The following is a 27,045-nucleotide window of genomic DNA, read 5'->3' on the forward strand; positions in this document are numbered from 1 at the left end:
TAGAAGTCAGATTGTCCTTTGTAGTGTTAAATGACGTTAAAACATTTCCACAGTGTTAGGTAGTATACAAATAAAAGGTATGAAAAGGCCAGTCAGAATGTCAGTTAAATGTTTGGAACCTTAGGTTTTTGTTTTTTTAGCTTTGTTCCTTCATATTATTTTCCTCTTATCATTGAATATTTATAGTGACTGTTATAAGGGATTGTCATCTCAGAGAACTGAGTACTTGGTTCTGTGATTTAAGCTTTAGAACCATGCAAATTCTTTACCATAGTATAAGTCAAAACTAAATTAAAATGATATACAATCCATAAAAATAAAATGCAGAATATGAAGCTAATTGTATATCAATTTGAGGCTAACACATAGAATGTTTCAAGTGACCTTAAAGATTTATTTTTATTGGAAAGGCGGATATACAGAGAGGAGAGACGGAGAGGAAGATCTTCTGTCAGATCATTCACTCCCCAAGTGAGCGCAACGGCCGATGCTATGCCGATCCGAAGCCAGGAGCCTCTTCCAGGTCTCCCATGCAGGTGCAGGGTCCCAAAGCTTTGGGCCATCCTTGACTGCTTTCCCAGGCCACAGGCAGGGAGCTGGATGGGAAGTGGAGCTGCCGGGATTAGAACCGGTGCCCATATGGGATCCCAGGCGTGGAAGGCGAGGACCCTAACCACTTGCGCCACCTTGCTGGGCCCTTAAGTGACTTTAATATGTAGGAATTGGGTCCAGCGTGGTGGCCTAGCAGCTGAAGTCCTCACCTTGAAAGCGCCGGGATCCCATATGGGCGCCGGTTCTAATCCCAGCAGCTCCACTTCCCATCCAGCTCCCTGCCTGTGGCCTGGGAAAGCAGTCAAGGATGGCCCAAAGCCTTGGGACCCTGCACTCGCATGAGAGACCTGGATGAAGTTCCTGGCTCCTGGTCTCGGATTGGCGCAGCACCAGCCATTGTGGCCGCTTGGGGAGAGAATCAATGAATGGAAGATCTTCTCTCACTCTTCTCCTCTCTGTATATCTAACTTTGCGATAAACAATAATAATAAATCTTTTTTTAAAAATGTAGGAATTTGCATATTTCTAGTGGGATAGTTTCCCAAGGATGAAAGCAAGTGGATAATTACATTGGATTGGGGTCCTGGGGTTTGGTGTGCAAAAGAGAGAATATATAGAAATTGAGAAGAATCAGAGAAATTGACTAAAAGTCATAAAATCCTAAATTTGAGTTGGGAATGTCTGTATGTACTCATGATGTATTTTGGTTTTTAAAAATATATTTTCTGATTCTCTCTTGAAAGCTCCTGACGTCAGCCTAGGGAGCATTTGTGAGCAATTCTAGTGCTGGATTCTGTTCTCCAGATCATAATTCTGACTTGAAAAACATAGAAAAACTCAGAAAATTGGCATCTTTCATGTTAGGACTGGAAATTTCTATAGGATGAACCTGGAACATCTCATAGCAGAAAACAAGTTATTTGGGTGGCATTTTTACTCTGTCAGTGGTATTTTTTTTCTAAGCCAACTTAGTACTAAAAAACCTGGAAAATATTTCTGTGGAAATTTCTGTCTGAAGGCTTTGAAGTGCAAGAAAGGCAAGAAAGAAGCCAAAAGATCAAAATTCTGGAGAAAAAGTAGACTGAAGGATGAAACTGCCATTTGGTATAGCTGTTCCCTTGGGCGTGATTGGCAGATTTGGACTACCTAGCCAAGAGCGTGAGCAGAAAGTGGTTGCTCATATTTTATAGGTTCCTGATAGTCATGCAGGATTGGGGAGACAAAATTGGAGTTCAAGCCCTGTGAAGAAAGAAGGGTACTGTGGATTATGCTCAGGCCTTTATACTTAGGAACCCTGAAAACCAAGCAGGCTATGTTGCATGCATACTGGTGAACTCAAAATAGATAAGCTCTCTCAAAGGCTGAAGCCTAGTCTCCAAATTACCTCAATCCCTGATTGGATTCCAGAGATTCGCTGCTAGCTTTATGCTTGCCTGAAGGAACTGTAAGTCTTTTGTGGGGGATGATGGCATCAAGTATTGCCTCAAGCTATTTGTGTAGTTTTAATATATTAATAGTGAAAGAAATCTATCATTTATGATGAACATTTTAATAATTAGGCAAGTTAGTCTAGCATTCAGTGAAAAGTAACCGGTTGTGAGATGATTCAAGTATAGATGAAATAGTATAGTCCCATTTTCCCTGTTCTTCCTCTGTACGTCCAATTATAAATCTTGTAATTGGTGTAAAAGAATCCTAGAAAATTGAAAGAGGACAGTCAGCTGTCTTGGGATCACAAAACAAAGAACAGCATTTACAGATTAGGAAAACACAATGGTTCTTGATCTTTTCAGCTTGGTAGCACAACATGACCAAATAGGGTTACTTTATGTACTCTAACTCAAATGTGAGTTCCTCTGAAAACATCATGAAGGGGCTGGCGCAGAGACTGCAAGAGTGGCATCCCACGTGGGCACTGGTTCATGTCCCAACTGCTCTACTGTGCATCAAGCTCCCTGCTTGTGGCCTGGGAAAGCAGTCCAGGAAAGCCCAAAGCCTTGGGACCCTGTACCCACGTGGAAGAAACTCCTGGGTCCTGCCTTTGGATTGGCTTAGCTCCAGCCGGTTGCAGTCTTGTAGGGAGTGAGCCAGTGGATGGAAGCTCCTGTCTCTCTTTGTAAATCAGCCTTTCTACTTAAAAACAAACAAATAAAAAAACACATCTGAAGACCTTAACTGTAACTAATTGATGACAGAAAGCAGTCTCCTTTCTTTAGACTTCCTTTTCTGCTGAGAGATACCAAGGCAGATTGGCATAATTGCTGAGAGAGATTCTGCAAAGCATTTGTGCGTGTAGATGTTGACATAACAAATGTACTGGCCCAGGAAATGTCTTGGGTGATGTGGACCTGAACCTTTTCTTCCCTACCAAGAGATGTGGACAGCTGAGCAGTAGAACTGGTCTATATAACAAGTGGCCCATTCTGGGAATTTTCTTTGTCTCTGTGGACTTGAAGTTTGCCTTTCTCATTTAGATTCTGTAGAAGATGGAGGGTAGGCAACCAAGGATAACTACACTTCCCTTCCACCAAGAGACATCTGGCTGCCCAGCTTGGGAAACTCCTTTCTTAGGCTGTTCCAGCAGGCACCACTGGAATCCAGTGGCAACAGATAAACAAAACAGATCAAGTAACCCTGCAGAGGCTCTAAAACCAAAATTGCCATTAATATAGTAACAGAGAAGCAGATCAAGACCCACATACTATACTTCAGAAGCGTTGCTACTTGGTGAAATTAAAGGTTAAATAAATAGAAGCCTGTGAAGAGATTCCTATCATAATAGCAAAAATGATTACAATAAATAGGAAGCCACTTGTCATATCAACAACAAAGGAAAAAACTGCACTTGAATTGAAAGGATAATCACAGACGCCAACAAAATATCAGATGTTGGAATTTCCTGACCAGGATTTTAAAGCAGTCGTCAAAACTTCAAAATCAATTAAAAATTATCTTGAAACAAATTTTTAAAATTTCAGGAATCTCAGCAAAGAACCATGTGAAATTAATTAGAAACAAATTAGAAATGAAATCATGGAAAGAGCAAAATTGAAATTTTAGAGCTGAATAGCATAACAGGAGGAAGAAAAGGCCTTTCGATAGGTTCAGTGGCAATGACAGTGTGTATATAGTTAGTCACTTTGAATATAGAGTGGGAGATTTCATGTCATCTACTCATTAGAAAAAAGGATCTAAGAAACTGTATCAAGAGTGCCAACATTTGTATCATTGGATTTTTCAGAAGGAAATGAAAGAATAGGTTGAAAACATATTTGAAAAAATAGTGGCTGAAATGATAAACAGAAAATACTAGGATTTATCAAAATGAGGATCAGCATAAAAATGTGGATAAATTTAATTGATATAGGTGAGTTTGTAGTGGTTTATAGAACTTCAGCACAAACCCTAGAGCAGAAAAATGGAAAAATTGGATTTCATCAAAGTGAAAGTCTTTTTTCTTTTGAAAGAAATCATTTGTCAGCTGATTAGCACTGAGAATTCATATTCGTTTTGGTCCTGTGCCTCCTCCTGCTAAGATTCTGTACTTAGAAGTAAAAGCACAAGTAAGTAGGTGAGGCTGTTTGTCTAGGGATATTTGTGACAACAATGTATAGTGTCAATTAAATGAAAACAGAAAGAATGTTAGTTGGAAAAAGGCAGCAAGTTGAGCTTTCATAGGTTGGAATATTATGTCACACAAAAGAATTAGACTAATTCATGATTAGTTAGAAAGACTCATACAAGATTTTTATTAAGAAAAATGCTGCCAGCGAGATTGTACGATTTGTACCAAAAAAATTTTTTATGAAGAAAATATTTAAGTATATTTATTAGATGTTTAGTAAATGATTCGATTAGATTAAACCAGCAGATGGAAGAGTTCTCTCTCTTTCCCTCTCTGTGTCTTTTTCTCCCTCTTTGTAACTCAGACTTTTAAGTGAAATAAATATATCTTAAAAAATGCTTTGTTACATGGTTATCTTGGTTGAGGATGATTCAGACCTGTAGCCTGATTGCTGAATACATCCAACATGGCTTCTTCTTAGGCATACATCATAGGTTGATTTTTTTTTTTTTTGCAAGCATTTATTTAGATGAAGTTTGGGACATGAGCTAGTTATAACATCTGGGAAAGAGGTCTCATTATGTGGAAAGTGCTGCCTAAGCATAGGAAGGAAGTACTTGGGGAATTAGATTCAACAGCAGGGCCCAGCGTGATGGATCAGTTTCCTGATATACTACCCTTGCAAACATCCATATCTTACATTCCTCCTTTGGATTGGTTCAGCTGTGATCATTGTAGCCATTTGGGGAGTGAACCAGTGGACGGAAGAGCTTTCTCTCTGTATCTCCTTCTCTTTGTAAAGCTACCTTTCCAATGAAAATAATTTTTTTCCAACCAAAGTATATAGAAACGTTATTATTAGACAAAAATAGAATCTTTTTCATGTTTCTGTGATCCCACTGTGGTCTCTGCTCAGAGGGGGGCAGAACGGGAAATAACTTGCCCCCATACCTCACCCTCTCCATGCCACACTGGGACCTACAGCTGGATGGAGCTGGCAGGGGGACAGTGCATTGTGGTTCCTCAGAAGTACTACCTAAAGCTTTTTAACTTGAATTTTAGCCACCTTTTATTGGTCAGGTCTCACTAGAGCCAGCCTTAGGCTAACTGGCTATAACCTGCAGGCCCATGATGACCCTTCCTGCCCTCGTCACATCCTCTGCTCCTGCTGAGTTCCTGGCTCAGGAGATGAAACGGGGTCAGGCTGAGGCAGCTAACTCACTACCTTTCATCCACCTCAGGACAAGGATGAAAATGTAGTCTTGCTTCTGGAAAGCCAGCACCCTTGCCAGTCCCCAGTGTTGTGTTCCATAGCATCCTCAGAAATCAGGATCCCTGGTAGAGCATGGGAAGAGAATGGCTTTTTCTGTTGGTTACTTACATCAACCCACTCAGAGCTGCAGCTTACAACTGGGGAGCTGAGGGGTGCACAGCTTGAAAAGCCAATTTTCAGCTATTCAGTGGGAATGGGATTTCTGAAACTAGGCAGGGTGGTAGCCGTGTGTCTACTTCCATTTGTATCATCCCCATCTCCCTGGAAGGGAGGAGGGAATTGGAAGTCTTTGGTTTTATTTTGGTTCCTTCCCCCCCCCCCCCAAAGGTTTATTTCCCAGTATCTGAATTATGGCTCTCACCTCTAACACTCAGTTTACAGTGCCCTGTTGGACTGAGCTCTCTGTGTGTGTATATCTTCAGGAGGGCTGATCATTTTGAGCACCTCATTCTGGGCTTCTTTGATGCAGTGTGGATGTGCAGACAAGATTCCTTCTCAAGTGTAGCTCTTTCAAATATAGCTAATGCTGGGAAACAGGCAAAAAATTCAGGCGTGATAGTTTAGCGGCTAGTCCTCGCCTTGCACACACCGGGATCTCATACTGGCAGTGGTCTAATCCTGGCAGCCCCGCTTCCCATCCAGCTTCCTGCTTGTGGCCTGGGAAAGCAGTTAAGGACAACTGAAAGCATTGGGACCTTACACCCACATGGGAGACTTGGAAGAGGCTTCCAACTCCTGGCTTTGGATTGGCTCAACACCGACTATTGCAGCCACTTGGGGAGTGAATCAGTGGACAGAAGGTCTTCTTGTCTGTGTCCTCCTCTGTATATCTGACTTTGCAATAAAAATCAAAAATGAATCTTTTTAAAAAAATTCAGTAGTAGTGGGAAAACTGGGGTAAAAAAACCACTGGATCCCCACTAAGCAGTGTGAAGATTATAGGTTAGGCTATAGGAGCAGCGAAATAAAATGACCAGCTATGTCCTCGTTGAGCATGGGTGTGCTATATCTAACGGTTAGGTTGTTTTCCTCAGCTATTATACTAGAAAAAATTGACGGGGGTTTGGTTTCCCAGGAATTTCCCACAGCATGACCAGAATAGCAGGTGTGTTCATAACCAGAAAAACAGGCGTGCTGATAACTTGACTATTGTAGACCCAGCAAGGGCAAAACAGGTACTTCCCAGGGAGTGCCAGTTTAGAAAATCAATAGCAAGCATGATATTGGTCACCAGGAAGTTGAGCAGGAGACCTATTCCCCACATACATGTTTAGTTTATTTTGAAGATACATTTCAGGTCCTCCAATGGGTCACAGGAATAGGTGAATAATCAGGACAGGTAAACCAAACTGGGGACCTTTGCAAGTTTTACTGCAGAGGGAGTGGGCAAGATCTCTTGCCAGATATTAAGGAAAAATTAGTCCCCTGAGTTTGTATGTAGGAAGTTCTCTCCATATCAGGTGCTGGCAAAACCTGCTTTCTAGGGCCCAGCGGCGTGGCCTAGCGGCTAAAGTCCTTGCCTTGAACGCACCGGGATCCCATATGGGCACCGGTTCTAATTCCAGCAGCTCCACTTCCCATCCAGCTCCCTGCTTGTGGCCTGGGAAAGCAGTGGAGGACGGGCCAAAGCTTTGGGACCCTGCACCGGTGTGGGATACCCGGAAGAGGTTCCTGGATCCTGGTTTCGGATCAGCATAGCATCGGCTGTTGCGCTCACTTGGGGAGTGAATCATTGGACGGAAGACCTTCCTCTCTGTCTCTCATCCTCTCTGTATATCTGACTTTCCAATAAATAAATAAATCTTAAAAAAAAAAAACTGGTTTCTGTATTCCAGAACAGCTCTCTGAACTTTCCCCAGTTGATTACATAGTTTGGGGTCTAGTTCTTCCTAGCCTGCCCCATCCCTGGCTTTCATGCAGACTGGTTGGTGTGATGGCTTACCCTAGCCCAGTGTGGCCTGTACCCCATCCTGGCTCCCGTGCATTCCAGTGCCCTTTGTGATCTGACTCTCCTAATGCCAGCCCACACTCCCGCCCACAAATGAAACAGCCCTGTCCACCCTGACCAACACCCAGCCCTGACTCATGTGCTCATCAATGGGAATGACAGCCTACCAGGGAAGTTTCCCAAGTTCCCCCACCAGGTCCACTCCTAGACCCAGATCTTACATGTGCCAGTGGGTGCTAGTCCCTTACCTGGCACAGTCTGCCTCCCAGTGTAGGCTTTTGTGTGTCAGCTGGTGGCTGTTGCAGCCTGGTCCGCCCCATGCCCAATTCTGAAGTGCACCCATGGGTGCTACAGCCTGGACCAGCCCACCCTGTTCCCAACTCCAGTGCCCATGAATGTTGGTGAGTTCCATGGTAGTGCCTAGTTCAGCCTGTCACCACACCTAGCCCTCAAGCAAACCAGCTGGTGTGACAGTCCCGTAAGGGTGAGCCCACAATCCCCTACAAAATCTGCTCTCAGACCCAGTTCTCTTGTGAGCTGGTTAGTGTCTTGGCCCAGCTTAATGTGGCCCATACTCTGCCCTGACACTCACTGGTTGGTGCTGTGGTCCAGTCTTGTCAGGCAGGCCCCCCCAGCCATGGCTTTCATGTGTGTTGGTAGACGATGGTTGATACCAGCCAGGCCAGTTCACATCTCTCATGTGGGTGGGTGTATTAGTTTGGTGTCAAAAGGTCCTTCAGTTTCCCTCCTCTTAACTCTCTGGTCGCTTGTTTACTTATAAGTGTAGTAGCCTTGTTGGTGGAAGTCCCCCAGAAGTCACTTCTCACCGGTTCCATTTTCCCTCAGCAGTCCTCTCTCCCCGCATCTCCAGACCTGTTTCCCTAAGCAGTTCACAGTCTCCCATGCTCACTAGCATGCAGATTTCCAAGCCTTGTCCTCCAGTTCCTCCAGCAGTGTGCTCTGCCAGCCTGGAGCCCTGGGGCCCTACCTGTCAACCCAGGGCCCATGTACACTTTGGTGTGGGTCCTCTGTCTCTGTCTGCCAGCATGCAAGCATCTGCCCCTTGCAGATACACACACACACACACACACACACACACACACACACACACACACACACACACACTTTAAAAGGAGTTTATAGGGGCCTGGCGTTGTGGTGCAGCTGGTTAAGTCCATGGCATCTCATTTTGGAGTGTTCAACTCTTGGCTGCTCCTATTCTGATCTGATCTTCTCTTAATATGTCTATATGTCTTAATATATCTAGTGGATGATGTCCCAAGTACTTGGGCTTCTGACACAAAAGTACAAGACCAGGATGGAATTCCCGGTTCCTGGCTTCAGCCAGACCCAGACCTGGCTATTGCAGCCGTTTAGGGAATGGACCAGTAGATGTAGGGTTTATCTGTTTCTGTCTCAGTTCTGCCTTTGAGATGAATAAATGAAGAAATATATATATATATATAGTAATTTGTAATACATATGTAATATATAGTATCTGTAACACACATATTACAAAAAGAAGCTTGCGAACTTCTGTTGCCTTCTCAGTCTGTGAAGGTATTAATGAATGCCAAGGGGAACTTGATACTTGAGTGTTGGACTTGTGGGCAGCTGAATAATACCATCTGACAGTCTTTCCCAAGGTATGTTTGTGTGTTGAGTTGGTTTTGTCAATGGTTCTACCAGATTGTTTTGAGTGTGCATTTCACAATAGAGGGTTACCTGCTTTCTGGTCTGCTGAGGCTTCTTCCTGTGAATCCTGTGGATCAATTCCCACAGATGTTTTGTCCCATAATGGAGGATGTCATGATGCATTTAGTAAGCTTCAGGGAAAGCAGCCTTTCGAGTTTTCTGGTATCCTCCCCCCAAATCCCAACATTTTAGCTCCCTTACCTTCTTGTTGGGAGTGCCAGGGGCAACTAGCAAGTTTGGAAGGATCTAGTGTTGGAGCTGTCGCCTCATCAGGCTCCTCAGATTAGTTTAGTTCTTGAGTGACTTTTGTCTGCCCTGTTTCCTTGGTTTACAGTGGAGTCATCCTTTTGGTGACCCTCACAGTGATGACTGCCTCCTGCTGAGGAAGCTGAATTGCCTCTAAACGAAGCAAGATCAAGTCTTTATTTTATTATTCTTATTTTTTAAAAGGTGTGTTATTTTTATTAGAAAGGCAGATTTACAGAGAGAAGGAGAGGCAGAAAGATCTTCTGCAGTGGTCAAAGTTGAGCTGATTCAAAGCCAGGAGCTAGGAGCTTCCTCCTAGTCTTCCACGTGGGTGCAGGGTCCCAAGGCCTTGGGTCATGCTCCACTGCTTTGTTAGGCCACAAACAGGTTGCTGAATGGAAAGTAAAGCTGCTGGGACACGAACCAGTGGCCATATGGGATCCTAATGCTTACAGGGATTTAGCCATTGAGCCATTACACTGGGTCCAGGTCCTTGATATTTTAAAGGAAAAGTTTTGAGATGCGACTAGTGCTGCTTCTGCAGTGTCAGTTCAGCTCACCAAAGCACAGTTGACTCTGAGCTTCTTCTCCCTATGTAAAATTGCTACTGCTGGGCGTGTGGATTCTCAAGGGGCTTGTCCCAGAGGTCAGGTCTGCTGGAGTTAGTGTGTTCTCCAGTGGTAGCACACTGAGGATGTGAGTCCTCTATGTGTGGCTCTAAGTAGGGAGGCCAGGTTTCTGTTTTGATCGACCTTTGAAGTAATATTGTGGGTATCCAGGAGAAGATCTGTTATTAGTAAGTGGTATTTAGTCTTTCTCCTGTCAACCAATGATGTTCTTTGACTTCTGATATCCACCTGGCAAGGTGTTTGTATGTTTGTGGAGTTTCCCAGCATTAAGTTAGAGGCAATCATTAATAACATGTTGGCAGTCTCTGTCTTAGGCCCCTGGGCCCAGTGTTTTGAATAGCAGGCCACCAGTCTCTGAATATATCCTTACTTTTGATTCGGAACTCCCAAGGCAACTCCAAATCTTTCACAGATGCAAGACGTGAATGTTTTTCAATTTGACATCCAGAGCTGGGACTTTGCTTAGCTCTGCTAGGGTCTCCTAAGACCCACTGGCATTCTGGGCTTCAGTTGTTTTGATGCGTGCTTATATGGATATCTGTTAATATGACTCAAACCAGTTACCAGAGGTTGGCAGAGAGGCACAACCTGTCTGCCACCTGGTGGGATGGTCAGTCTAGGGACTGATATTTCAGTCCATCTTTCATAAATGTCTGTTAAGGTAGTACAGGCTGTTGAACCAAAGGCAAAACTTACACGAGAGAAATTAAGGAGAATGAAGGATAAAAGCCAGGAAAGGGAAAGAGAGAAAAGCACCTGCACTGAGCTGAGTAAGAGCCCTGGGAGGGTGGAGAGAGTTCACCAATTGTGAGAAACTCAAGCAAAGGTTCAGACTACTGCTTGGCCACTGTGAAGCGGTTCTGTCTATCCTGCTGTGCTGTGTGTCATTCTCCACAAGGGAGAAATAACCCCTTTTAAATTCTTAAATTCCTTCATGGGCACCAAGAATATAATACCAACTCAGGATTCTTCACTCACTTGCTAACAAGTGGTTAACTTCCAACCCAGACAGCTTGATAGGGAGAGAAGTTGACTAATTTTTTAATTTTAATTTTTTTATTTTATTTTTTTAAGATTTATTTAATTTTTATTGGAAAGGCGGATATACAGAGAGGAGAGACAGAGAGGAAGATCTTCTGTCCGATGATTCACTCCCCAGGTGGCTGCAACGGCTGGAGCTGCGCCAATCTGAAGCCAGGAGCCTCTTCCGGGTCTCCCATGTGGGTGCAGGGTCCCAAGGCATCGGACTGTCCTTGACTGCTTTCCCAGGCCACAAGCAGGGAGCTGGATGAGAAGTGGAGCTGCTGGAATTAGAACCGGTGCCTATATGGGATCCCGGGGCTTTCAAGGCAAGGACTTTAGCTGCTAGGCCATGCCGCTGGGCCTTCAGACCAGATTCTTGTATGTGCTAGCAGGTACAGGGCCTGGCACAGTCCATGGCCCTGATCAGCTGGTGGTTGCAGTCGCTGGGTTGGTTCTGTTTTCAGCCCTGACTTCCACTGGAACCAATGGATGTTGCAATCCAGCCTGGTTCTGCTCAGTACATACTCTGCCCTCGCATAAACCAGTGGGAGCTTCAGCCTAGTTGGAGCGACCCGCAATAACCCCCACCAGGTCTGCCCCCTACCTTGGTTTGCCAGTATGTGTAGCAGTAGTCCAGTCTGTCCTACACCCCGTTTCACCCCAGCCCCTGTCCTAGTTTTCGTGCCTTCCTGTGGAAGTGGTAACCCAAGAGGGAGGAGCCCACTATTTCCTTCCTAGGCCTCTCCCACTCTTGGATTATGCACTGTCCAGGTAGTTCTGTGGTTTGACTTGACAGAACTAGCCAGTGCCAGCTTCTGCCATCTGATGCTGTGGCTAAGCTCAAACAGCCTTCACCCACTCTAATTTTGTTTGCACCAGTAGGAGTAACCAGCCTAGCCTGGCTTTTCCCTGATGTAGTCCACATGAGGCGCAAGGTGTTGTAGCCTTGCTTAGTCTGGTCTGCCCCCATCCCAGCTCATGCTCTATAGTGGGAGTAGCTGTCCAGCAAAAGATCCACCCCTTATTCCCCTGCCAGCTCTGCCCCCTCCCTTCCTGGTTCTCACGCTTGCTGGTTGGGCGCTGTGGCCACATCCGGTTCAGGCAACCTCACCTTGGCATTCCGTATTGTGCACTAGTTTTTGTTGTGACCGAACTCGGCTTGACCCACACTGTTCTGGTGCTTGGATTTGCCAGTGGATGATGTGAACGATTCAGCCTGGTCTTTCCCCAACCCATGCAAGATGTATGCGAGTGGGTAACTTTCCATGGCCTGTTCTGGGCTGTTTCCTATCATGTTTCTTGCGCTTACCTGCCGGGTCTGTGTCCTGCCAGAGGAGTTGCCCAGGCTCCTCCATCAGAACCTCTCCCTAGGCCAGATTGCATGCATACCAGTGGGTCCATGAGCCAGCCCTACTCAATTCACCTCCTGTCCTAGCAGGAACAGTGGCTTTTCCTGTCTGGCCTTTAACCCAAACTGGTCCTCGCTGTTGGATGTTTCACCCTGCCATGGCTTGTCCATACCCACATATGTCTCACAAATTGGCTTAGTAGGGGTTGAGACCTTGCCTAGTCCATCCCACTCTACCCTGGTACTCCAGGACAGCAGAGGGTGTTGGAGTCTGGCCCGGCTCGGTGCATCCAATCCCAGTCCACCCTTGGCACAGGACTTTTTAAAAAAAGAAACTGACCTCAGAGGACCAAAAAGCAAACAACAACAACAAAAAGAAAACAGTGGAAGATGTTCAAGTGCTTGGGTTTGGGTACTCATGTGGAAGACCTGCAAGAAGCTCCTGGCTCCTGGCTTTAGCCTGGCCTTGGCCATTGCTAGTGAACCAGGGTAGACGATCTTTCTATCTCTCTTTCTGTCTCTCCTCTTTAATTCTCTTTTTAACATTGTTTACATAGCTGACAGGGATGCATGCCCACGTGGGCCTCTGCTTAGGGTGGGAAGGGTCAGATTTGGAGGAAGGTAGGTAGGACACATGTTTTAGTTTTGTTTTTTTCTTCCTATGACTACAGGGGAGGAGTATGAGGGGGCTGCTCATTGCTATCAAATTAAATCAACAGTTCATGGATGGGGGATAGTCCTTTGATGCTTTAGAGACCTTGATGTGGGGAATAGTAGTCCAAGGGTGTTACTTCAGTGGTTTTGTTCTGAGAAGTTACTGGGTATTTTGCTCCAGGGTGAGAAAAATCTTTCCAAGGTCTACTGGTTGATAATTGGTGCACACACAGACCCAGGAATACAACTGCTAGCTTGCCCAGGAGAATTGTCCAACCTCTTCTGCTTTGTTTCCTCTGATGAGGCTGTCAACATCCCCTGGCAGTCTAGATGAACTGGCCGTCATGTCCCCCATGTGCATCTGGACATGCTGTCCACTGCACAAGCATCAGCAACTAAGCAGGCCCAGTTCCAATACACACACTCTAAGGATGAATCACATCCTGTGATTTTCCATCCAGTAGTCTAGTTGGGGAGTCCCCCAAGAAACCTTCCCTGGGGTGACCTCATATTTAATTCTTGTGCGTGCCAACCAGAACAAGGCCCATCCCCAGTGTCAACTCTTACACTCACCAATGGAAACAGTGACTCAGCAAGGGAATATCCCAAGTTCCTCTATCATACCCACTCCAAGTACCAGTTCTCGACTGCAGCAGTGAGTGCTGCCACCCAGACTAAGATGGCCCGCCTGCAGTCTTGGCATCCACCAGCAGGTGCTACAAACTTGATCAAACAGGTCCAACCCCCAGGCCCAGTTCTGTCAAGTGTGGCACCCAAGCCTAGCCTAGCCCTGCCTGGCTCCAGCCCTCATGTGAACTGGTGGGTGTTGTGTTCCAACCCAGCCTAGCCTGTTTCCAGTCCTGCCTCTAGATTACCCCAGTGTATGCAGCCCATCCTGCCCCCAGACCTGGCTCAAACATATGCTGAGAAGTACCGCAGCCCAGCTATGGAAACAATGTTAAAAAGAGAATTAAAGAGGAGAGACAGAAAGGGAGGGATCTTCTATCCATTGATTCACTCCCTAAGTGACCACAATGGCCAGAGCTGAGCCGAACTGAAGCCAGGAGCCAGGAGCTTCCTCCAGGTCTCCCACACAGGTGCAGGATCCTAACTCTTTGGGCCATTCTCTACTACTATCCCAGGCTACAAGCAAGCAGGGAGCTAGAAGGGAAGTGGAACAGCTGGGACACAAACCGTGGCCCATATGGGATCCTGGTGTGTACAAGTCAGGGACTTTAGCCACTAGGTTACTGCGCTGGGCCCTATCATTTTATTTATTTATTTTGTAAAAATTTGTTTTTATTTGAAAGGGAAAGTTACAGAGTGAAAGTGAGAGAGAGGGATCTTCCATCTGCTGGTTCATTCCCCAAATGATTGTGATGGCCGGAGATGAGCTGTTCTGAAGCTAGAAACTAGGAGCTTCTTTCTGGTGTCCCACATGAGTGCAGGGGCCCAAAGACTTGGGCCATGATTTTCTGCTTTTCCTGATCATTAGCAGGAAATGGAATTGGAAGTGGTGCCCGTATAGTATGCCAGGGCTTGCAAGCAGAGAATTAGCCAATGAACAATTGTACCATCCCTGTCATTTTATTTATTTTAAGGCAGTGACAGAGGGAGAATCTCTCATTTGCCTGTTCACTCTTCAAATTGCTGGAATGACTGGGGCAAGGACCAGGACAAAGCCAGGAGCCTGGAACTTCATCCATGTCTTTTCATGTGGGTGGTAGTGGCTCAAGTTTTTGGGCCATCTTCTACTGCCTTTTCAGGCATATTTGCAGGGAGCTAGATCAGAAAAGGAAGCTGGGACTTGAGCTGGTACTCTGATACAGGACGTGACACCTTAATCGATCATGCCACATGCTGGTGTGTTTCCCAACTCCCTCTCATCCCCTACTCTTAACTCGAAGGGCAGAGAAAGACATGATTGGTTTAGAATAACATTTTTGGGGATGGAATGGATATTGAATAAGGCATGGAGGCATTCGTATCAGGCATTCATAGTGCAGAAGGAGAAAAGACCAAGGAAGTAGAGGGATTTGCTGGATACACTTATAATATATCTTAGAATCCCGATTAGGTAATCAGACAGTGAGATGTGTTGGTGGTGGGGTCAGTGATATGGTTCAGTGGATTGGTAATCTCTGTGGGGATGAAGACTTGTTGGAAAGGATGAGGGAGTTGTGCTAAAGTAACTGTAGAGCTGAGATGGTAGTTAAGGAGTAGGGTGCTTAAAGTAGGAATTTGATGGTAGTGGCAGGGCCCGGATGAGCAGCACTTGGGGTCGAGTGGAGGAAAGGATTGCTGATGGTGAGGCTAAGAAATGGAGAGACTGGCTGTTGGAGGGGCCATCTTGGATGTTGCTGCAGATGGCTGGAAGACAGTGAATAATCTGCTGATGCACTCAGAGGGAGGAACAGGGATGCAGGGGATGACTCAGAAACTGAGGGAGGCAGTACCAGAAGGGATCATCTGTTTTGGGGAGGCTGAAAATTGTTGATGGGAGAGGGAGAAAAAATGATGTGGAAATAGCAGCAAGGAAGGAAACAGCATGTTTCTTAAACGTTAAGCATTTCTGTGTAGCAAAAAAAAAAAAAATACTAGACACAAAGTATGAAGAAAAAGGTAAACTTGAGAAATTATACTTACAGTACATTTAATATACAGATGGGAGATGTACTTAATATAAAAAGAGCTCCTGGCATTGCTTTTAAGAATTTATTATGATTTTATTTGAAAGGAGAGAAGGAAGAAGGGAGAGAAAGCGGGAGAAGCAGACATATCTTTCACCCATTGGTTCACTTCCCCAAATGCCCAAATGGCTGGACCAATCTGAAGCCAGAAGCCTGGAACTCAATCTAGGTTTCCCATGTGGGTGAAAGAAACACTCCCCCCTGTACTTGTGCTAGCAGCTGCTGCCTCCCAGAGTGTGAAGTGGCTGAGGTTAGAAATGGAGTCAGGCCTTGTACCTGTTGTGGATGGAGGCATCCGAAGCCACAACTTAACCATTGCAGCAAATGCTGGCTCCTAAATATTAATTTGAAGAGACACCTTGGCTAAAACATATGGAAAGATATTCAATCATCAGTGTTAATAACAAGGAAAATACTAGTGAGATACCAGAATATGCTTGCCATGTTAGTGAGACCTAAGGATATTGTTAAACTTCAGGCTTGGTACAAGCGTGGGAAAAAGGTGCGGCTGTCCGTGCTTTTGAGAGCATGGTGGACACTGTCTCAGCAGCAGCTGCCACACAGCCACGGGGCTCTGGTGTGTGTGCGGCTTGGTGTGCAGGTTCATCATGCTGTTCTCAGTGTTGCTACTGTAAATGTGTGTTACAAGTGAGACTCTGCTTTTATCTTTTATAGATGAACTTATTTTATATAGATAAGTTCTTCTGGCCATTTTCATGTGTGTTTTGGTTTATACCTGTTGGTTTTAATGTTCTTGTATCTTCTTAGTTTCATTTAAATAGGTTCATCATAATGTAACTGTTCAGTCATTTTCTACTGGTGTGCTGTGATATATCCATTACTCTTTTATGAGATATTAATGTATGAAATGCTAAGGAGCTTACTTTTTTTTTTTCTGTTTTAAATTACAGATTAACTGGATCTTCTGGGTTTGTAACAGATGGACCTGGAAATTATAAATATAAAACAAAGTGCACGTGGCTCATTGAAGGACAGTAAGTAGTAATGACTAACTTCTTACTGTTTTCAGGATGGAGCTCGGTGTTTCCCTGCAAGAGAAACCAGCATTCATTTTTATATTTTCAACTATAATAGTTAAGAAACAATTAAAATTCTTAATATTTGTGTAAAGCATTTGAAATTATAACACTCTAATTTTTCTAAGTCTGTTTTTTTATGAGTAGGAAAATCAGAGTTAATATTACTGTCCAAGTAATTCCTGCCTGGTCTGAACCCAGTGTGTTCTTCTAAACTTCTTTTTTCCCTTCCATTCATGGCAGACCTTTAAAGTACTAACTTTCAAATTTTTTGGTGTTGGACTTTTGTATAATCTTAAACCTTGAGATTCCAAATAACTTTTTGATTTAAGTGGTTTATATCTGTTTGTCATATTAGAAATCGAAGCCAGGAATTTTATTAGTTCATTTAATAGCAATAATTATTAGCCCTCTACACATTATCAAAAATATGTGAAAAACCTTTATATTCTTAAAGCAATTTAGTGATAAGAGTGTTATGACTTTATATTTTGTAAATTTCTTTGATATCTGTCAATACCAAAATTTTTATTTTCTTGTTTGATAAAATTTGTAAATCTATAGCAAATGTGAATGAGAGTGAAAAGTTACAGATCAGAGGGAGGGTTTTAAATAGTTGAGACATGAAAACACAAGTAAGGATGTTTATCTACTTTGGAAAATGGAAATTTCAGGCGTTTTGTATACTGATCTTTAACACGGAGGTGGGACTGGATGGTTTGAAATAGTCGTTGAGAGAAACAATGAAGGAGATGGGGAGAGAGGGAGAGTTGGTGTTAGAACTGCGGACCGTTGGTGACCAGAGAGCAGCACAGGAACCCACGTGCTGAGCCGTGTGACTCTCTGAAGTACAGCTCAGTTCTTTTTAGATGTAATCGGTGTCAGAGCAGGTAAATGGTTTCCTCTGGAGCAGGGGTTTGTTGGGCAGAGCCAGGGAAAGGTAGAGGTGTAGGAAGAATTGGCAGATTTGTTTGTGAAGCGATGCTGTGTGGAATCTTAGCTTGAACAACAAAGGCACAAGGGCTAAGGGCTTGTTTCAGTTGGTTACCCAATGCCTCCTTTAAAATCCAGGGGTCACGGGCCACTTCGGGATTTTTTTGCTTCCTATTGTGTGTTTAGTGGTCTGTTACACATAGTAAATACTAAATAAATATTTGACAAAAGGAAGAGTGCTGTTGTTTGATTATTTATTTTCCTGAGAATTTGTAAAAACTACATTTTTCTCAAAAGTTTGACCATTATTATGATTAGTTTAAGGTATTTTGTTTTATTCTTTTCAGGCCAAACAGAATAATGAGACTTCGTTTTAATCATTTTGCTACAGAATGTAGTTGGGACCATTTATATGTTTATGATGGAGATTCAATTTATGCACCACTAATTGCTGCCTTTAGGTAAGCTTAGACATGTAAATACTGTTTAGTCATTATTTGACTTCTAAATTTGATTGTTTTTACTGGATTTATCTTTGCTGTCACCTAACACATTTATTGTGTGGAAGGAGTTCTAGTTCAGGGGTGCTGTTAATTGTGCAGCCCCTGGGTAAGTATGTCTGTTCAGTAGTTGATCTGTCTTCTCAATTTCCTCATCTGTGAAGTTTACATACTCCTCACAGTAGTGGTGAAGTTTATGTTTTCAAAATATTTTTTATCAGTAATAAAGTGAATAGCAATGTTCCTGTGAAAGTGTTAAGTCAGAACCATTGCTTTAAGAGTTTTTGGATGAATTCTCGTATGGGGTGAGTGTATATGTATATGTGTCTTTTACGTGATAGGAGTGAGGGAAACTTTGGAATGGTACATGTGAAATGAACAATAATTACTATCCACACGGAATGAAGAACATATCTATTGTATATTACAATTTTTTTCCAACAAGTACATTTTGCAAAATAATTTAATTACATGTATGGCATATTTGAATTGTTTTGATATTTTTAATTTTTATTAATAGTAAGTAGTTGTATTTTTTAAGTTTCTGGCTACATGGGAATTCAAAATTGTTTCTGTTTTTCCCCCCTTTTACGTATGAAAGATTTTAAGATATGTTTTTCAAAAATATGTGTATTGTTAGGGAGCCACAATCACCAGTGCAACTTCATTTAGACATTTTATGTACTGATTTTAAAAAGAAATAAATTCATCCTCTTACCCCAGATCTAGCAAAAAAAAAAAGTGATTTTATCCACTTTCCTGAAGCCCTTGACCCTTTGTCCCCTAATCAACTATGCAAAGATTATCAAAATAAAATAATAAAAAAGAAATAAATTCAACAAATACTTTTTAAAATATTTGAATGGGGAAGAGACAGAGAAGAGGTTGATAGAAAGGGCTTCCAGCCACTGATTCACTCCCCATGTACCCACAGCAGCTGGGATGGGCCTGGCTGAAGCCAGGAGCAAGAAACTCAACTCAGGTTTCTCCTGGACAGCAGGGACACATGTGCTTGAGGTATCTATCACCTGCTACCTCCCAGGGCTGATATTAGCAGAGCCAGGGCTTCAGCCCAGGCACTCCAGGGATGCAGTGTTCTCCGTGGTATGTTTTATCCTCTGTGCCACACACCCACCTCCTATTTGATAATTATTTGTGTGTGTGTGTGTGTGTGTACATCACGCAGGGGTAGTCTAATGCTGTTCCGTGTGGGTGGGGAAATAACAAGGAGTAGGCAAAACCTGAATACCTGAAGGACAGGAGGTTGGAGACTGAGTCACCTTGGTGCTTCTCCACCTGCTTTGGCTTAAAGATCTTTCAGGTGTGCGTTTGAACCAAAAACTCCACGTACAGGGCCAAAGGGCAGGGTGATGGATGGGTCATTCTAGGTGCTTAAAATGATGTTGGCTATGTGTTGGGTATGCATGTCTTTATGCCAGCGATTGAAATGTACCTTGCATTAAAGCAAGAGGCACTACAGAATTTTACACACAAATACATGCACTAAGTTGCCATGATAGTACTGATGGGTATTCCCTTGTTACTGTGTTAGTTGTGCTTCATGGAGCCCTGTTGGTGCCAGGCACTTTGGATTCATCAGTTTGCTGGTAGCAGCCATTGGTGGGAACGTGGGCAAACCTCTTGCCCTATGATTCTCCTAGCCTGTATATTTGATGAGCTGACATGTGGATCTGCAGCAGCACAAGTAGAAGGCACTAATGGTTCTAACCAATCAGTGACTTGTAGGGGAAATCAAAGTCCAAGGGATCTTCAGAAATTTGATGGGAATTACACATTATGAAAAAATTGCATGATTTTATTTTTCAGTTCAGTTTTCCATAGGTGTTTAGAAGTACTTGCATACGTACAGATAGGTGAACTCTTGAACTCTCAAGTTTGGTTTTTTTTTTTTTTTTCAAAATTTATTTATTTTTATTGGAAAGGCAGATATACAGAGAGAAGGAGAGACAGAAAGATCTTCCATCTGCTGTTTCTCTCCCCAAGTGACCACAATGGCTGGTGCAGAGCCAATTCAAAGCCAGGAGCCAGGAGCTTCTCTTCTGGGACTCCCACATGGGTTCAGGGTCCCAGCTCCGTGACCATCCTCTACTGCTTTCCCAGGCCACAAGCAGGGAGCTGGAAGGGAAGTGGAGCAGCTTGGACATGAACTGGTGCTCATATGGGATCCCAGCACAAACAAAGCAAGGTTTTTGCCACTAGGCTATTGCGCTGGGCTCAGGATGTTTTTTTTAAGTTAATTAACTGATATTATAAATTATTGTATTGGTTATGTTAAAGCTTATAATTTCATTGGGAAGGTGGATAAGATTTACAGAATGAAAGAGAGACAGAGAAAAAGATCCTCCATGTCCTGGTTCACTACCTGAATGGCAGCAATACCCAGAGTTGAACCAATCCAAAGCCAGTAGCTGGGAGCTCCTTCTGGATCCCCTGTGCAGGCACAAGGTCCCAAGGCTTTGGACCGTCCGCAACTGCTTTTCCAGGCCAGAAGCAGGAAGCTAATGGGGCAGCTGGGATGTGAATCAGCACCCATATGGGATCCTGATGTTTATAGGTGAGGATTTAGCCATTAAGGCAATATGCTAGGCTCTAGCTTAGGATGTATTTGAAGAGGCCAATGGCAAATAAACATAGGATTAGCCGTGGGAGCATAACACAAAATGATAATTTTAAAATTAATTTTATCTACATAAGGTAAATTTGTTTAACATATTCCATGATGACACCTCCCAACCACCAACCTCTCCAGATGACAATAGTTTTAAAAGTAAATCTTTTTATTTTTTGTGATGTTTTCATAGTTAACCATGGTGGGAAGGGTTGAGGATCAGGGGAAAGTGGGCGAGACCATTGTTTACATATTTTCTTTTTCTTCCTGCCCTGGGGTAGGGATGTATACTAGGGGAAAAACCTTGCCATGCCTGCCAACCACCTTAGTACCCAGGGATGGGAAACAGCTACCACATGTTACCCCTGGGTCCCCATGGTAGAGCATTTTCTGAGGGTTCTGATTAAGTGGTTTTGATAGTTCTGAGATGCTGTTGACTTTGCTGCTCCAAGGATGAGGAAATCCTTACAAAGTCATTTGGCTAATACAGTCCACCTCCGAGTCTCCATTTGCCTAGAAATTTGCTGTCAAGCTTCGCTAGGGGAGTAGATCATTTTTTTTCTGCCCTCCTTCCTCTCCAAACCATTAGGTGCTCCAGCCCAGCTCAGCCCTGCCCACCACACACTCGGCCCTCACATATACCAGGTGGAGCTGCAGCTCAGTCAGAGTAAATCCCAAACCCCCCCTCTGGACTGATCCCCGAGTCTGGCTCCTAGGCCTGCGAGCATGTGTAGTGGTCTGGTCCAGTCTGTCTTTCATTCCACTCAGATCTCTTACACATTTCCAGATGACAGCTTAAAAATGTGCTTTTTAAATGAGCAAAACTAGTTTGGCAAAGTGAGACAGCGTGGACTTTTTTTTTTTTTTTTTTTTTTTTTTAGGGTGGATTGTTTTATTCTGAAAAGATTTCAGTGCTGGATCAAGAATCTCAGAACCCTTTGACTGGCTAATTCTTCCCCTCACTAGAAGTGAACAAGTGCTTATTTAAAAATCTCATATGTGCTGGGCTCTGAGCTTGCTTTTAGTGACAGGAAATGCTCATGGCATGTTATTTGTAACATAGAAGATAAAATGCAGCTATTAGGCTCAGAAGGTACATCACAGTGCTAACAGTATTGGAGCTGTGAGTGCTTGCTTAGCTTTGTTTATGTTTTTATATCAATGGATATTTTATATTCTCATATAAAATACTTCATGTCTTTTAATGCTAAATATCTGGCATTATTCAATTCATTAAATTATTTTGAGTGATTGTAGAAGTTTATTAGGCTTTTCAGAGGAGCCACATAAAAGTTTTATAGAATAAAGGAATAGAGCCGTGGATGTTAAATTTCATGGGTGGGGAGAGAGAGAAAAAAATCCCATTGAAGGGAGCTTAGCAAATGATCCAGATGTGTTCCTAAGAAGGTCCAGCAGCAGCTGGAAACCAGAGCTAAGATAATAGCTATGTGAATTAGTTTCCTGAAAGGATAAGGATGATTTTCAGTGCTGAGTATGCACCTGCCTCAGTCTAACATGCATGTGATTGTAAGGAATGTCTTTTCATTTCAGTGGCCTCATTGTTCCTGAGAGAGATGGCAACGAGACTGTCCCTGAGGTGGTTGCCACATCAGGATATGCCCTGCTGCATTTCTTTAGTGATGCTGCTTATAATTTGACTGGATTTAATATCACTTACAAGTAAGATATTTAAATCTAATATTGTGATTTTATTTAAAAGGACGTATATTTTGTTTTAGCAGTAATGGTGATTAACAAATATTGAAGATTTACAGCATGCTAGGCATTGTAAAGTTTGCATGGAATTTTTTAAATTCAAAGTTTGTTTTAAAAGTCAGGGATATATGGGCTCTGTTTTTCTGCTCAAAACTTGAGGAAGCTGATGTGAAACAGTTAATAGACAGGCAAAGTAAGTGGTGGGAGTATAACCTCAAGCCAGTCCTGCTGCAGCCAAGCTTCTGGAAGACCAGGGCATTTTTCTGTCAATGGATTAAGAACACGGAGGACATTTGCGAAGTATAGTACAACAAATTTTTAGTAGTTGTCCTGTATTCCGTACTAGAAGAAATCTGTACTCTTTTTTTTTTTTTTTAAGATTTATTTATTTTTATTGGAAAGTCAGATATACAGAGAAGAAACAGAGAGGAAGATCTTCTGTCCGCTGAATCACTCCCCAAGTGGCCATGATGACTGGAGCTATGCCAATCTGAAGCCAGAAGCCAGGAACTTCTTCTGGGTCTCCCCACGGATGTAGGGTCCCAAGACTTTGGGCCATCCACCACTGCTTTCCCAGGCCACAAGCAGGGAGCTGGAAGGGAAGTGGAGCTGCTGGGATTAGAATTGGTGCTCATATGGGATCCCAGTGCATTCAAGACAAGGACTTCAGCTGCTGGGCTATTGCGCTGGACCCAGAAGTCTATTAAAGTAGCTTAGTAGTCCCCTTCTTTCCCAAACTTTAAAGCATGAAGTTAGCAATTTTGGAGCACCTGTTGCTGGTAGGCTACCAGGAACTAAGCCTCTCTGCTTGAACTTGCTTATGAGTTATTGATTCTTCTTCGGGAATGAGAATCCAATGGAGTTGCCTCAATTTTATTACTTGTACCTTAGGCTGTAGCTGTGGTGTAATGTTGAGTTGATCCTGTTTGGGATGCAGGGTAAGTACTGTAATTGTCCTTGGAAATGACCTGGAGCGCCTTTGATAGTCTTGAAGCTTGTGTAGGAAGATGTTCTGCTACATTAATCAAAGCATTGCTCTGTGCTGACTGAATTTTCCCCGCTGTCTTCATAGTTTTGACATGTGTCCGAATAACTGCTCAGGCCGAGGAGAATGTCAGATCAGCAATGTCAGCAACACTGTTAAGTGTGAATGCTCTGAAAACTGGACAGGAGAATCATGTGACATTCCCCACTGTCCCGATGACTGTGGGTTCCCTCACCGAGGCATCTGCAATTCCAGCGAGGCCAGAGGCTGTTCCTGCTTGTCAGGGTGGCAGGGTAGGAACTTCTTGCATGTTTCCTTTTCTTTGAGTTTATAAAACTATCCCATTTTCATAAGCTGTAGATGGACTTTGTTCTTAGCTTCTATATAATTAGTGTTAATCAAATGTCAGGTGGCAGTTAAGCTTTTATACCCCTTTATCCAGCTTCTTAGAAACTTTTCCACTTCACCCATGCATGTGCTTGTTGGTGTGTGTCTCTTTGGAACTGTGGAGGGGTTTGGCATCCTTTGCAGCGCACTCATGAAAGCTAGAGAACTTGATTTTAGGTATGAGAGAATATAGAGCACCAAACTCGGAGATGGGGTAGCAGCTAACAATACTGATACGTACATAGAAATGTTCCGTAAGTTCAGAGAAAATTGGGGTAGGTTATACATTAGAATTCTAAGGCAGTTCACTAATGGCTTTATCTGCAGAAATAGATTCTTATTAGCGAAGCTTTAGAGAGTTCTTTCTTTAAAGTGTGGGTGATAACAGCTGTTACTGATACAGTACTTTTCTATATATGATTAATGATCCCTCAGAATCTTTTCATTTTAAAAAGAAATGTGTTTGTTTAAATGCTATAACTTGTTAGCTTTGGCTAACATTAAGGAGTTAATATTAAAATATTGTGGCCATGCAAAGGTGGGAGCAAAAGGCATACCTTCTCCAGAATGGGGTCTGTCCCTTGCATTTGTTCAAATTTCCTGAAGTAATGGAAGATGGGTAGTTTGTATTATGACACCCAGGTCTAGTCATTACATTCCTTTTTAAAGATTTATTTATTCTTATTGGAAAGTCAGATGTACAGAAAGGAAGAGAGACAAATATAACGATCTTCTGTCAAATGATTCACTCCTGAAGTGGTCCTAACAACTGGAGCTATTCGATTCGAAGCCAGGAGCTTCTTCTGGGTCTCATATGTGGGTGCAGGACCCCAAGGCTTTGGGCCATCCTCTACTGCTTTCTCAGGCTACAAACAGAGAGCTGGATTGGAAGTGGGACTGCCGGAACACGAACCAGTGGCCATATGAGATCCTGGTGTGCAAGGCAAGGACTCCAGCCTCTAGGCTACTGCGCCGGCCCTAGTCATTACGTTTTAACTCTAAATATTTTCATATGGTTTGGGATCAGTAGGTTTTTTTGTGTTTTTTTCTTTGAGAGGTATTTGGGCAAGTATTTCATTATTTAAAAAATACCTAACTTTGAGGTAATCAGGCCATCATCAGAATACATGTTGTTTTGAATTTTATTAAGGATTACCATTGGTTAATATGCTGAAAAAATTAAAAGCAATTAAAGATGTTTATTTTGATGCTAAAAAATAAATATTTGTAACATTTAGATGATTAGAACATGAAACACAGTATGTTTTAAAGCTACACTGTGTGAAGTTACTTTATTGTTTTTATTAGGTCCTGGATGTTCAGTTCCCATACCGGCTAACCAGTCGTTTTGGACTCAAGAGGAATATTCTAACTTAAAACTTCCCAGAGCATCTCATAAAGCTGTGGTCAATGGAAACATAATGTGGGTTGTTGGAGGATACATGTTTAACCACTCAGATTACAACATGGTTCTAGCGTAAGTTGTTTTAAACATTTTTTTTTCCAGCAGCTTGGTTTTCATGTTGAAAATTTATGAAGCACACATAAGCAAGAGAAAAAAATCACCAAGAAATCTGCTACCTGAGGAAAATTCCTGTTAAAACTTTGGTGGTAGGCTTCCAGATTTTGGCAAATGCTGAGTTTTTTGAAATTGAGAGCTTTGAAGAATTCATTATCATGATAAGGAATGTTATGTTTTGCAAATACTATCTCTGATACATTGCTTTAGATTCATACAGTAGGTTCTATATAAATAGGAAATCACAGTTTTTTTTTAAAAAAGATTTGTTTATTTATTTTAAAGTCAGAATTACACAGAGAGATCGTCCGTCTGTTGGTTCACTCTCCAAGTGGCTGCCATGGCCACAATGGCACCAGGTCAGAGTCAGAACCCACGAGCTTCATCCAGCTTTCCCACATAGGTAGAGCCCCAACCACTTGGAGTACCCATTGACTATTTTTCCCAGACCATTAGCAGGGAGCTGAATTGGAAGAGGAATAACCAAATTGGGTACCAAACTGGTACCCAAGTGAGGTGCTGTCATCATAGGCAATGACTTTACCTGTTCCCTCAATTCTCTTTTTTTTAAGAATTCTTAAAAATTAATCAATTTTTTTATTGGAAAGTCAGATTTACAGAGAGAAGGAGACAGAATGATCTTCTATTTACTAATTTATTCCCCAAGTGACCACAGTGGCTGGAGCTGAGCTAGTCTGAAGCCAGGAGCCAGGAGCCAGGAGCCAGGAGCTTCTTCTGAGTCTCCCACATGGGTGCAGGTTCCCAAGGTCTTGGGCCATCCTTGGCTGCTTTCCCAGGCTCCAGGGAGGGAGCTGGATGGGAAGTGGAACATCTGGGGTACAAACTGGTGCCCATATGGGATCCCAGCGCTTTCAAGGTGAGGACTTTTATCTGCCAGGCCACTGTGCCAGACCCTAAAGTTCCTTTCCTGCTTTAAAAATATGACATTCATGGCCTGGCCTGATAGCTCAGTAGCTAAATCTTTACTTTGCACGTGCCAGGATGCCATCTGGGTGCCATTCATGTCCCATTTCCCATCCATCTCCCTGCTTTTGGCCTAGGATAGCAGTAGAGGCTGGCCTGAGGCATTGGGACCCTGCACGCCCAAATGGGGGACCCAGAGGAATCTCCTGGCTCCCAGTTTTGGGTTGGCTCAGTCCTGGCTGCTGCAAATGAGCCAACGGACAGTGGATAAATCTTTGTCTCTGTTTTTCTCTGTAAATTTTCCTTTACAGAAAAAGTAGATAAATCTTATTTATAAAAAGATTAAATGAAACATTTCCCTATCCTATATAGATTATTTTTGTAAACCAAAAATATGACCTCCCGAAACATGTAAAATTTAAATAGAACATTAAAAAATTTGGACGCATACTATTTCCTGTGTAAGTTTTCTTTCATACAGCAGTAAAGTCTCTCCCAAAACACATGGTTTAAAGGAAACTAAACTCAATAACTATCAATTTTTTCTTCCCCCTCCCCATTTTTTTCAATGTTTTATTTATTTGAAAGAGTTAGAGAAAGAGAGTGATCTTCTGTCTGCTGGTTCATTCCCCAAATGGCTACAATGGTCAGAAACAGGAATCCAGTGCATGTTCTGGGTCTCTCATGGATGCAGGAGGATCTCAAGGACTTTGGCCATCTTCTGCTGCTTTCCCAAACACATTAGCAGAGAGCTGGATCAGAAGTGGAGTAGCTGGCACTCAAACCAACACC

At 43.0% G+C, this 27,045-nt stretch overlaps 1 protein-coding gene across 2 annotated transcripts in view; it reads left to right on the forward strand.

Annotated features, from left to right (window-relative positions):
• The window catches only part of ATRN (attractin), a 114,153-nt gene that overhangs the window by 21,437 nt on the left and 65,671 nt on the right, over positions 1-27,045 (forward strand). For both annotated transcript variants that reach the window (XM_040981760.1, XM_040981759.1), the window contains exons 2-6: positions 16,535-16,618; positions 17,941-18,054; positions 22,274-22,402; positions 23,511-23,716; positions 25,119-25,287. In XM_040981760.1, coding sequence (XP_040837694.1) covers positions 16,535-16,618; positions 17,941-18,054; positions 22,274-22,402; positions 23,511-23,716; positions 25,119-25,287 — 702 coding nt within the window. The remainder of the gene's footprint in view (positions 1-16,534; positions 16,619-17,940; positions 18,055-22,273; positions 22,403-23,510; positions 23,717-25,118; positions 25,288-27,045) is intronic.

Source organism: Ochotona curzoniae, unplaced genomic scaffold (genome assembly GCF_017591425.1).
Source record: "Ochotona curzoniae isolate NIBS_2020 unplaced genomic scaffold, NIBS_Ocur_1.0 contig_3520, whole genome shotgun sequence".
Lineage (NCBI taxonomy): Eukaryota > Metazoa > Chordata > Mammalia > Lagomorpha > Ochotonidae > Ochotona > Ochotona curzoniae.